The 15,000-nt window shown below is 38.4% G+C and overlaps 1 protein-coding gene across 1 annotated transcript in view; it reads left to right on the forward strand.

Moving 5' to 3' along the window:
• The window catches only part of ass1 (argininosuccinate synthase 1), a 59,584-nt gene that overhangs the window by 29,367 nt on the left and 15,217 nt on the right, over positions 1-15,000 (forward strand). The window contains exons 10-12 of the mRNA XM_084413065.1: positions 5,822-5,906; positions 6,083-6,147; positions 14,467-14,598. Coding sequence (XP_084269191.1) covers positions 5,822-5,906; positions 6,083-6,147; positions 14,467-14,598 — 282 coding nt within the window. The remainder of the gene's footprint in view (positions 1-5,821; positions 5,907-6,082; positions 6,148-14,466; positions 14,599-15,000) is intronic.

The raw sequence follows: 15,000 nt of genomic DNA on the forward strand, positions 1-15,000 counted from the left end.
CTGTAAAGACCTGGTTTATCTTTCTATTCTCCTGCCTCTTTTCTTCTGCTCACTTTCTCAGCACTCTCTCTCTCTCTCTCTCTCTCGTTGATAAAAAAGAATTTTAACTACCAAACCTTTTCCCTCTTGTCATTTTAACCCCCGTTTCTTTTGCCACGTCTTCTCCGGCTCCTCAAAAGGGGAACAAAAACAAAACAAAAAAGAGGAAAGAGTGGAAAAATGTAAAGCAGTAATTTTTCCTACAACTGTGTCTTCTGTGCCATTGTTGCTTTTCTAAGGCCGAGGGGACGAATAGAATCGGCCCGGTGAATGAGGAGAGAGGAGAGGTGGCCGAGAGACTCTGCGTTCACGCTGCGTTTCATTTATTTGAACTTTTAATCTAATTATTAACTATTTGAAGGGTTGTGGAGCTCTGGGAGCCGCTGCTCGTTCGCTGTCCTGTGGCCCTCAGCCTCTGGGTTTGAGGACCAGCGTTGGCCATTATTTACTCTAAACTCTTCTTCAGGTCTGGAAATCTTCACGCAGCTCTTTTACATGCAACAACTGGTCATTAAACATGTTTACAACATATGTTTTTACAGTGCAACTCATCAAAATAAGTTAAAGATTCTGCTCATTTGTCTAAGTCAGTGTAATGTAATTCGAGTTGAAATTAGTTTAACATCCAAGTTGATCCTTTTTTGTCTTGTCAAAGTGACTAAAAAAATGTGATAAATGAGAGTTTGTCGAGACGTTTGCAAACATTACAGCAGCATATTCAATATGAGAGAAAGCGTCATGTGACTTCAGAACAGTCATTTTTTTATATATATTTTGAATTAGTTTTTATTATATGTTATTAGTTTTCATGTTCATTTTAGCTTAATTTTTTGTCATTTAACAAATAAGTTAAGCAGTTTTCAACTTTTTTATAAGTTATGTCAGTTTAATGTAATTTAAGTTGAAATTAGTTTAACATCCAAGTTGATTGTACTTAAAAAAATTTAGGCAGCAACTTTTTTTGTCACAGCGACTCAAAAAATGTCATAAATGAGAGTTTGCCGAGACGTTTGAAGCCGTTAACGTCCAGTATGCGTCATATCTCACAGTCAAACATCATAGCAAACGTCACAGCACCATATTTGACATGAGAGAAAGTGTCATGTGACCTCAGAACAGTCATTTTTTTATGTTTTGAATTAGTTTTTATTCTATGTTATTAGTTTTCATGTTAATTTTAGCTTAATTTTTATTCATTTCATCATGTGTTTTTGTCATTTTATTATTTGAATAAATCGACATGAAATATATAGTCTGGAATATGTACTTTTATGGTGTTTTTTTCCCAATATTTGTCATTGTTTACTCTAAACTCATATTCTCTTGAGCTCTGCAAATCTTCACGCAGCTCTTTTCCATGCAACAGTTATATGATCAATAAGTTGACAGCATATGTTTTTATATTGCAACTCATCAAAATAAGTTAAGCAATTTATGTTATGCAAGATTCAACAAATTTTTTTAAGTCAGTTTAATGTAATTTAAGTTGAAATCAGTTTAACATCCAAGTTGATTGTACTTAAAAATTTGAGGCAGAAACTTTTTTTGTCACAGTGACTCAAAAAATGTCATAAATGAGAGTTTGCCGAGACGTTTGAAGCCGTTAACGTCCAACATACGTCATATCTCACAGTCAAACATACGAGAGAAAGCATCATGTGACTTCAGAACAGTCTTTTTATTTAGATTTTTTTAATAAATATTTTGAATGTTTTTATTTTATTAGTTTTCATGTTAATTTTAGCTTCTTTTTTTTTAAATGTGCTTTTGTCATTTTAATGTTTAAATAAATAGACATGAAATATGTAGTCTGGAATATATACTTTTATGGTGTTTTTTTACCCAATATTTGTCATTATTTCCTCTAAACTCATATTCATTTCTGAAAATCTTCACACAGCTCTTTTCCATGCAACAAAAATTACATGATCAATAAGTTGACAGTATATGTTTTTACATTGCAACTCATCAAAATCATTGTTTTAAGTCAGTTTAATTGTTGAAATTAGTTTAACATCCAAGTTGACAGCACTTTTACTCTCAAAAATGTCATAAATGAGAGTTTGCCGAGATGTTTGAAGCCGTTAACGTCCAACATGCGTCATATCTCACAGTCAAACATCATAGCGAACGTTACTGAACCATATTTGATATGAGAGAAAGCATCATGTGACTTCAGAACAGTCATTTTGGTTTGTTTATATTTTGAATTAGCTTTCATGTTAATTTTAGCTTAATTTTTAGTCATTTCGTCGTGCTTTTGTCATTTTATTATTTAATAGACATGAAATATATACTTTTATGGTGTTTTGGAGCTTGACTGACATGGTCTGATGGGACAACTCCAGTTTTTTCCCCTTTTTATTCCACGGGAAAAGCATCATAAGAGTTTGAGCTTATAAAGAAATGATGGGATGATTTTAATGTTGGGTCGGACTGTCCGGCTTGCTCTTTTAGGCGTGATTATTCTCACAGGGCTTTGCGTTTACAGCTGTGAAAGGACGAGCAGGAACATGATTGGCAACTGTGAGCGTGATAAATGCTAATGAGACCGTGTTGGGATCTTTTCTTTCTTTCTTCTCCTCCCTCTTTTCCTCCCCCGTTCAGATCCTCCACCTCTGGCCTCTGAGCGGCTCGCTTCACACTGGGAATAAGTCGAGTATTCTCCGTGATTTATTTCTGGGAGTGTTTGAGAGGACCGTCGAGATGGAGAACACTCTCAGACTTCTGGAGATCTAGATCTAGACTTCAGTGACGCTGAAACCAGAAGCTCTTCGCATTTTAAAAACAAATATATGTCATTTATTTTACAGTAAGATACACATTCAAGAGGATAAAACAACAGATATATTGTTGAAAAGAAAGAATATTCTTTGTTTGTCTATCCATCCATCCATCCATCAATTTGTCTATCTATCTATCCATCCATCATCCATCCATCCATCTGTTCGTCCATCTATCCATCCATCCATCCATCCATCCATTTGTCTGTCTATCTATCTATCTATCCATCCATCATCCATCCATCTGTTCGTCCATCTATCCATCCATCCATCCATCCATCCATTTGTCTGTCTATCTATCCATCCATCATCCATCCATCCATCTATCCGTTCGTCTATCTATCTATCTATCTATCTATCTATCCATCCATCCATTTGTCTGTCTATCCATCCATCCATCATCCATCCATCCATCCATCTATCCGTTTGTCCATCTATCCGTCCATCTATCTATCCATCCATCCATCCATCAATTTGTCTATCTATCCATCCATCATCCATCCATCCATCTATCCATTCGTCCATCTATCCGTCCATCTATCTATCTATCTATCCATCCATCCATCCATCATCCATCCATCCATCTATCCGTTCGTCCATCTATCCATCCATCCATCCATCAATTTGTCTATCTATCCATCCATCATCCATCCATCATCCATCCATCTATCCATTCGTCCATCTATCCATCCATCCATCCATTTGTCTGTCTATCCATCCATCCATCCATCCATTTGTCTATCTATCTATCTATCCATCCATCATCCATCCATTTGTCTATCTATCTATCTATCTATCTATCTATCTATCTATCCATCCATTTTTCTATATCCATCCATCTATCCGTCCATCTATCTATTTATCTATCATCCATCCATCCATCCATTTGTCTGTCTATCCATCCATCCATCCGTCCATTTGTCTATCTATCTATCTATCTATCTATCTATCTATCTATCTATCCATTTTTCTATATCCATCCATTATCCATCCATCCATCTATCCGTTTGTCCATCTATCCGTCCATCTATCTATCCATCCATCCATCCATCAATTTGTCTATCTATCCATCCATCATCCATCCATCCATCTATCCATTCGTCCATCTATCCGTCCATCTATCTATCCATCCATCCATCCATCCATCATCCATCCATCCATCTATCCGTTCGTCCATCTATCCATCCATCCATCCATCAATTTGTCTATCTATCCATCCATCATCCATCCATCCATCATCCATCCATCCATCTATCCATTTGTCTGTCTATCCATCCATCCATCCATTTGTCTATCTATCCATCCATCCATCCATTTGTCTGTCTATCCATCCATCCATCCATTTGTCTATCTATCTATCTATCCATCCATCATCCATCCATTTGTCTATCTATCTATCTATCTATCCATCCATTTTTCTATATCCATCCATCTATCCATCCATTTGTCTGTCTATCCATCCATCCATCCGTCCATTTGTCTATCTATCTATCTATCTATCTATCTATCTATCTATCCATTTTTCTATATCCATCCATTATCCATTCATCCATCTATCCGTTTGTCCATCTATCCGTCCATCTATCTATCCATCCATCCATCCATCAATTTGTCTATCTATCCATCCATCATCCATCCATCCATCCATCATCCATCCATCCATCTATCCGTTCATCCATCTATCCATCCATCCATCCATCAATTTGTCTATCTATCCATCCATCATCCATCCATCCATCATCCATCCATCCATCTATCCATTCGTCCATCTATCCATCCATCCATCCATCCATCCATTTGTCTGTCTATCCATCCATCCATCCATCCATCCATTTGTCTATCTATCTATCTATCCATCCATCATCCATCCATTTGTCTATCTATCTATCTATCTATCTATCCATCCATTTTTCTATATCCATCCATCTATCCGTCCATCTATCTATTTATCTATCATCCATCCATCCATCCATTTGTCTGTCTATCCATCCATCCATCCGTCCATTTGTCTATCTATCTATCTATCTATCTATCTATCTATCTATCTATCTATCTATCTATCTATCCATTTTTCTATATCCATCCATTATCCATCCATCCATCTATCCGTCCATCTATCTATTTATCTATCCATCCATCCATTTTTCTATATCCATCCATCATCCATCTATCCGTCCATCTATCTATCTATCCATCCATCCATTTTTCTATCCATCTATCCGTCCATCCATTTGTCTATCTATCCATCCATCCATCCATCCATTTGTCTATCTATCTATCCATCCATCCATCCATCCATTTTTCTATCTATCTATCCATCTATCCATCCATCCATCCATCCATCCATCCATCCATCCATTTTTCTATCTATCTATCCATCCATCCATCCATCCATTTGTCTATCTATCTATCCATCCATCCATCCATCCATTTTTCTATCTATCTATCCATCTATCCATCCATCCATCCATCCATCCATCCATTTTTCTATCTATCTATCCATCCATCCATCCATTTGTCTATCTATCTATCCATCCATCCATCCATCCATTTTTCTATCTATCTATCCATCTATCCATCCATCCATCCATCCATCCATCCATCCATCCATCCATTTTTCTATCTATCTATCCATCTATCCATCCATCCATCCATCCATCCATTTTTCTATCTATCTATCCATCTATCCATCCATCCATCCATTTTTCTATCTATCTATCCATCTATCCATCCATCCATCCATCCATCCATCCATCCGTCTGTATATCTGCCTGTTGTTGTCGTCTGTCATTTTGTCTGTCTATCAATTATGAAACAAAGTTGATTCAGCGATAAAGCAAAAGCAAGTGTCTGATCCAGTAGTGTCAGTGCATCAGTAATGCAGCAAGACTGAATATCCAGTGCGTTTTACATCCCAGAGTCAGGAAACTCAAACCCCACCGGGTGACAGAAATGGAGCGAAAACACTTCATCATATTAATGTGTTCTCATGCTTCCAGGTGTTCCAGTCAAAGTGACGCATGTTAAGGAAGGGAAATCTAAAGACACTCCACTGGAGATCTTCTCGTACCTGAACGAGATCGGGTGAGCAGAACCTCAGCTTTACTCTGCTTTCACTGTGGCTCCTTAAACTTTACATGTTATCCGATCATAAACAGCCACGCAAACATACAAATGTTATTTTGAACAGCATGTGTCACTTGAGAATATATGCATTGTTATTTATTTATTAATCAATAACCGACTCTCACGTTTCAAAGTGGAAAGCATGGAGTGGGGAGAATCGATATCGTGGAGAACCGCTTCATTGGGATGAAGTCCAGAGGTAAGAACATCAAGTCATTACATTTATGAAGTGTGTAAAGCTTTATTTATACAGCACCTTTTAAAACTGTGTTTACAAAGCGCTTTACAGAAGAGACACACATACACACAGAAATAAGATTACATTTGTGCATTTGTCTGATTATTTTATCCATAGATTTCCATGCATTCAAGATAAACATTTGATCAGTTCATGTCATTCACTGGAAATCAAACCCACGACTCTGGTGTTGCTTGTGTAAACGAATTATGACAATTTTATGACAAATTTTGTCTTTAATTAAAATTTTATGGCAAAATTATGAAAAAAAATATTTTCCTGTTATAATAATATAGGAATATTAATTAATTAATTAATCAACAAAATAAATTAAAAATATTTAAATATTCTTTTCACTATATATATATATATATATATATACATGTATAAAATGTAATATATAAATGTATATATACTTATAACTTAGTATTTACTTTTAATAAATAGTATAATAATAAGTACTTTTTCCTATATTAATATAACATAGGAATATATTGCAAGTATTGCAGGGCAGAAATGACTCGCTTCACTTTTAATTAATGATCATCGTTGTCTATAAATTCCCTCACATTTGATGTTTGTCCAACTTTTGGCAAAAGCTTTTCCTCCCTTTTATCAACATTTTCTAAAGAACAGCATCAGAATCCCCCAAAAACATGTTCTTCCTCAGTGTTTCTGTCTCCTTTTCCAGCGCTAATATCTAAACATTCTTAAATCAAGATACATTTACTGGAGAAGAAGCAAAATTACAAGATGAAAGATCTGTAAATGGAGTCAGAAGAATAATCTTGTTTTTCCTTTGAATGAGGATTATTTTTCTGACTCCACTGACAGGGATTTCTTGATCACTTCATTTGGATCAGTATCTTTAGTCATTTTGCTTCTCCGTTAAATATATCGTGATTTAACACCGTGTGCTAACTACACGCGACGCGACGCGCGATAAAAGCCTCTTCTCCATGTTAATCAGAGTGTGTGTCCTATCCAGCCGCGACGGCGACACGCGACGATTCTATTTTAGAAACGGTTTCTATTTTTCTGTGACGTCGCGCTGGAACAACAAACACAAAGTGTGGCGATGATGATCTCAGGTGCTGTTTATGTGCTTTATTTAATGTTAAAAGCGTGTCATGTGACTCTGAACATCATTTAGTGCTCCAGCTTTGTGGCTGTAAAAGCAACAGTGGATAATTCACCTCAGATCTGGAAGTTAAACAAATGGAAACAAGAACGTTCAAACTGTGAACAAACAAGTGTATTCTTTGACAAAGATTGTTTTAGTAACTCAGTATGTGTTTTTAATAATGTTTAAATGGTGTAATATTTGTGAATTTGATTATGTAGCGACTTATCCATGTCCTTGCGAGTGCCGTCAAGTTTACTCTCTGGTGCCGCGAGACTCCGCCCACACACTGTTCTGATTGGCTGACTCCGCCCACACACTGTTCTGATTGCCTGACTCCGCCCACACGTTGTTCTGATTGTCTGACTCCGCCCACACGCTGTTCTGATTGGCTGACTCCGCCCATACGCTGTTCTGATTGCCTGACTCCGCCCACACGCTGTTCTGATTGGCTGACTCCGCCCACACGTTGTTCTGATTGTCTGACTCCGCCCACACGCTGTTCTGATTGGCTGACTCTGCCCACACGCTGTTCTGATTGACTCCGCCCACACGCTGTTCTGATTGCCTGACTCCGCCCACACGCTGTTCTGATTGGCTGACTCCGCCCACAAGCTTGTTCTGATTGGCTGTGGGTTTTGATTGATTTTGACTCATCTCGAAGTCGTGTGGCGTCTGGTTAGAATGTCAAGGCATGCAGTCACGTTTATTAACTCCACATCTATATAAAGACAGAAGTAACTTATGCATCACACTGATGCTTGGATATTTGTTCTGGAAAACAAGACAACACATTGTTTGCAGTGAAACTTCTGTTGGTTCTGGTTGCTGGAGAGCCTGTTTGTGACAGTCTGTTCCTCTGACTGAATAATTGACTCGGGATGCACAGCAGAGTGACAGGTGGGAATTGAAAAATACGTAATGTCTTGTTTTCCCCGCCGGTTCACAGAAGATCTGTGGAAGTGTGTGTTTACGATGTTCAATAAAGCTCGTGACAGGCTGTGTTTATGTGACACGGTCCAGGAGAATGAAGTGAACTGAGGTCCAGATAGTCTCTGTCAAATATAAGCACGACCCTTTCTGTCTCTTTCCCAACAACAGCGGATTCTCATGCATTTCAAAATCTGTATTTTCTCTTCTGTTATCGTTCACTGCATACGACCACTGAGATTAAAAACATGCTGCTTTTATTCATCAAGGACGCATTAAATTGCTCAAAAGTGACTGTAAAGACACGTTCTGTTCATCAAAAAATTATGAAAAAATGTTTCCACAAAAATATTACTGTTTTCAACATTGATAATAATCATAAATGCATCAAATCATCATATTAGAATGATTTCTGAAGGATCATGTGACACTGAAGACCACAGGAATAAATTATATTTTACTAGATATTCACATATTTCACTGTTTTATTGTATTTTTGATTAAATATATGCAGCCTTGGTGAGCAGAGGAGACAAAAAAATGTGTTTCAATGTTCAAAAACGATATAAAAACAATCTGAACTTTATGAAAAGTCACGGAAAATCTGAGGATATTAGAAAATTAATATGAGATTAACTAAAAAGTCATGATAAATTCTATAGTGAATATAATAAAGTATTATGGCGGCAAGCTTTACATTACTATTCAAGTTTTTTATTATAAATGAATGCTGATACTTCGATAAAGACACACTTCTGTAACAGGGTTTCCACTTTATAAAGTCAGGATATTTATCCAATTTATGAATTGGATTTGATGTTTTGAAAAATGCATGTAGTCAAAATAGGTAAAATCTTTTAAGTTAATGAGGGACCAGTGTTATTTTACTATTATTTATACAGTTAATGTGTATATATTATATACAAATATTAATATTTTGAAATCACTTTTTCATTTTAAGGTTTAATATATTTAAATTTGTTATTAATTTCCAGTTAAACTTAAACTGTTGCCCAGTTTCTAATTTTGGTTCAGTTTAAAGTTTTTCATCTAATATTAAATGTCAGCTTTTAACAGTTTAACACTGACCGTGTCGCGCCTCAGGCTTCAGTTATTAAGCTCTTCACAGTGTGTGTGTGTGTGTGTGTGTGTGTGTGTGTGTGTGTGAGTCTTTTGAAGTGTTAAAGCGGTATTAACGCCACGCTCTTTCTGTCCGGGCAGGAGTGAGGAATGATAATCCGACCCGTGTTTTACCTGAAGACATTTAACCTCACACACACACAAGCACATCTGAAGTGTGTAAAGATGAGTAAATCTGGCTTCATCTCTTGGGATCTTAATGCCGGAGACTTTTATCAGATGCTTTAGTCCCTCAATCTCCTGCTCTAAATCCCACACAGTCTTGATGTATCAGATTGCCGGTTTTCAGGCCTCAAGCGCGGGTCGTTCTCTAAGTCTTGTTTTGGGCAGAGTTACTGCGCCGCTCGGGGTTCTGGGCCGAGAGCCTCGAGGGGACGGAGATTGTTTTACACATAAGACTCTGAGAAGTTAAGAAAGACAATTGCAGCTTTAATTGAGGAAATCTTTAGTCTCAAAGGGTTTTTGAGCTGTTTTGGTGAGTCAGCTACTTATTTCTGTGTTACGTTGGACAAACTTATATAAACTTATATATATATATATATATGCACACACTGCGGTTCAAAGTTTGGGATTGGTACGATTTTTTATGTTTTTAAAATAAGTCTCTTCTGTTCACCAAGACTGCATTTATTTAATAAATATATATATATATATATATATATATATAAAAAAAACTTTAATATTCTCAAATATTACTTTTTTTATTTGAATATATTTTAAAAAATTATTTATTCCTGTGAATTTTCAGCATCATTACTCCGGTCTTCAGTGTCACATGATCCTTCAGAAATCACTCTAATATGAGGATTTGATGCTCAAGAAACATTTATGATTATTATCAGTGTTGAAATCAGTTTTTAAACAATTTTTATTTCAGGATTCTTTGATGAATGGAAAGTTTAAAAGGGGAAATAAATCAAATAAATCAATACTTCTATTCAGCAAGTGACTGTAAAGACATTTATAATGTTACAAAAGATTTTATATTTTAAATAAATGAAATGGAACTTTCTATTCATCAGAGATTAGTTGATTCTCTTTAATCTGGATATACAGTCAAACCAAAAATGATTCAGACCCCAGATATGATTTTTATATTTTTCTACTAGTGTGATCAGGACACTATAGTTCATTTATGAAAGTGAGGAGAGAAAAATAAATTATTATAATAATTATACACCACAACTCTTCATTCAGTGACTACCAGTGACATTTATACAAATGTGGGACCAAAAATGATTCGGACACTTTGAGCTGATCATGTTTTCTTAAGTGTTTTTTCTTTAATTGCTAATGCTCTTTTTACACACAGACTGAACACAATGAAGCATTGCTTGGTGATTGGTTGAGCTAAACTGGTATTATCTAATTGTGTAGTTAAATTTAACAGCTGACAGATATTCAACATAATTCATGTGTGAGACAGTCTAACAGAAGGACGGACAAAACCAGTCAAATATCAACTGAGTTCTGCTCATATTTTATTACCATTTTCTAAACTATAGCGAATAAACTGATAATGTGAGAAATGTTGAAGAAATGTGTGTTTGACTGTATAGTGGTGCGTGTTTTTCCTGGCCTTTCGACTAGACACAATCTATCAGCAGCGTGTGTGTGTGTGTGTGTGTGTGTGTGTGTGTCCGTTCATCATGATGGTGTGTGTGACCCTTCAGACGTCTGAGTGAAAGCTTCATTTCTGTGTGTCACACACTGACGGGGGAATTACAGGGTCGAGATGAACCTGACAGAGGACGATTGTTGTGTTTCCCTGATCCATTATCATTCATCCTGATGTCAATGTGCCCGTCAACACACATCCTCACACACACATCCTCACACACACATCCTCACACACACATCCTCACACACACATCCTCACACACACATCCTCACACACAACACACACACACACACATCCTCACACACACATCCTCACACACAACACACACACACACACATCCTCACACACACATCCTCACACACAACACACACACACACACACATCCTCACACACACATCCTCACACACAACACACACACACACACATCCTCACACACAACACACATCCTCACACACAACACACACACACACACATCCTCACACACAACACACATCCTCACACACAACACACATCCTCACACACATACACACAACACATCCTCACACACACATCCTCACAACACACAACACACACACACACACACACACACACACACACATCCTCACACACAACACACATCCTCACAACACACAACACACACACACACACACACACACACACACACACATCCTCACAACACACACACACACACACACACACACACACACACACACACACACATCCTCACACACACATCCTCACAACACACAACACACACACACACACACACACACACACACACATCCTCACACACAACACACATCCTGACACACACATCCTCACAACACATAACACACACACACACACACACACACACACATCCTCACACACACATCCTCACAACACACAACACACACACACACACACACACACACACACACACACACACACACACACACACACACACACACATCCTCACACACAACACACATCCTGACACACACATCCTCACAACACACACACACACACACACACACACACACACACACACACACACACACACACACATCCTCACAACACACATCCTGACACACACATCCTCACAACACACAACACACACACACACACACACACACACACACACACACACATCCTCACACACAATACACATCCTCACACACACATCCTCACAACACACAACACACAGACACACACACACACACACACACACACACACATCCTCACAACACACATCCTCACACACAACACACATCCTCACAACACACAACACACACACACACACACACACACACACATCCTCACACACAACACACATCCTCACACACACATCCTCACAACACACAACACACACATACACACACACACATCCTCACACACAACACACATCCTCACACACACATCCTCACAACACACACACACACACACACACACACACACATCCTCACAACACACATCCTCACACACAACACACATCCTCACACACAACACATATCCTCACACACAACACACATCCTCACACACACATCCTCACAACACACAACACACACACACACACACACACACACACACACACACACACACACACATCCTCACACACAACACACATCCTCACACACAACACATATCCTCACACACAACACACATCCTCACACACACATCCTCACACACACATCCTCACACACACATCCTCACAACACACATCCTCACACACACATCCTCACACACACATCCTCACACACACATCCTCACACACACACATCCTCACACACACATCCTCACACACACATCCTCACACACACACATCCTCACACACACATCCTCACACACACATCCTCACACACACATCCTCACAACACACATCCTCACACACACATCCTCACACACACATCCTCACACACACATCCTCACACACACACATCCTCACACACACATCCTCACACACACATCCTCACACACACATCCTCACACACACACATCCTCACACACACATCCTCACACACACATCCTCACACACACATCCTCACACACACACATCCTCACACACACATCCTCACACACACATCCTCACACACACATCCTCACACACACACATCCTCACACACACATCCTCACACACACATCCTCACACACACATCCTCACACACACATCCTCACACACACATCCTCACACACACACATCCTCACACACACATCCTCACACACACATCCTCACACACACATCCTCACACACACACATCCTCACACACACATCCTCACACACACATCCTCACACACACATCCTCACACACACACATCCTCACACACACATCCTCACACACACATCCTCATGCTTTTTATTGAGTTTAAAAATGAGTTTATTGGGATTTTCCCCAAAATAACCACAGAAAGTCCAGCCTGTGTCCGTCCCCAACAGTGTCTGTCCTCTCGCTGTCTGAAAATAAACTATGCAGCCAAACCAACATTTATTCAGACGCCTTCAACATTTCTCACATTATCAGTTTATTCGCTATAGTTTAGACAATGGTAATAAAATATGAGCAGAACTCAGTTGATATTTGACTGGTTTTGTCCGTCCTTCTGTTAGACTGTCTCACACATGAATTATGTTGAATATCTGTCAGCTGTTAAATTTAACTACACAATTAGATAATACCAGTTTAGCTCAACCAATCACCAAGCAATGCTTCATTGTGTTCAGTCTGTGTGTAAAAAGAGCATTAGCAATTAAAGAAAACACACTTCAGCAAAACATGATCAGCTCAAAGTGTCCCAATCATTTTTGGTCCCAAATGTTTATGAATGTCACTGGTAGTCACTGAATGAAGAATATTTGGGTGTAATATTTCAGTTTACTTTATTTTGCTCTCCTCACTTACATACATGAACTATAGTGTCCTGCACACACTAGTAAAATAATCTAAAAAATTATATCTGGGGTCTGAATCATTTTTAGTTTGACTCTATATAGTATAATATTTAGACCCTGGATCACGTCTCCAGTCTCGAGTCGCACGGGTATATCTGTGGCAATAGCCAACAATACACTGTACGGGTCAAAATTATAGATTTTTCTTTTATGCCAAAAAATCATTAGGATATTAAGTAAAGATCATGTTCCATGAAGATATTTTGTACATTTCCTGCCATTAATATATCAAACATGTATTTGTGTGAGTGAGTGCAGCACAATCGCCAACATAAATGAACAACTTTACAGGAGATTTTCTCAATGTTTCGATTTTTTTGCACCCTCAGATTCCAGATTTACAATAGTTGTATCTCAGCCAAATATTGTTCTATCATAACAAACCACACACCAATGAAAGGCTTATTTATTCAGCTTTCAGATGATGTATAAATCTCAATTTCAAAAAATGTATCCATGTGACTGGTTTTGTGGTTCAGGGTCACATATAATAAGAGAGGAAACAATGGATTTATTTCTTCCTGTTGTTGTGGCCGTCAGGAATCTACGAAACCCCTGGAGGAGCGATCCTGCTTCAGGCTCATCTGGACATCGAGACCTTCACGATGGACCGGGAGGTTCGCAGGATCAAGCAGAATCTCGGGATCAAGTTCTCGGAGCTCATCTATAACGGTACGGGTTTAGATCACACACATCTACGGTACGGGTTTAGATCACACACTCATCTACGGTACGGGTTTAGATCACACACATCTACGGTACGGGTTTAGATCACACACTCATCTACGGTACGGGTTTAGATCACACACATCTACGGTACGGGTTTAGATCACACACATCTACGGTACGGGTTTAGATCACACACATCTACGGTACGGGTTTAGATCACACTCATCTACGGTACGGGTTTAGATCACACACATCTACGGTACGGGTTTAGATCACACACATCTACGGTACGGGTTTAGATCACACACATCTACGGTACGGGTTTAGATCACACACATCTACGGTACGGGTTTAGATCACACACATCTACGGTACGGGTTTAGATCACACACATCTACGGTACGG

This window comes from Rutilus rutilus (genome assembly GCF_951802725.1).
Source record: "Rutilus rutilus genome assembly, chromosome: 7".
Lineage (NCBI taxonomy): Eukaryota > Metazoa > Chordata > Actinopteri > Cypriniformes > Leuciscidae > Rutilus > Rutilus rutilus.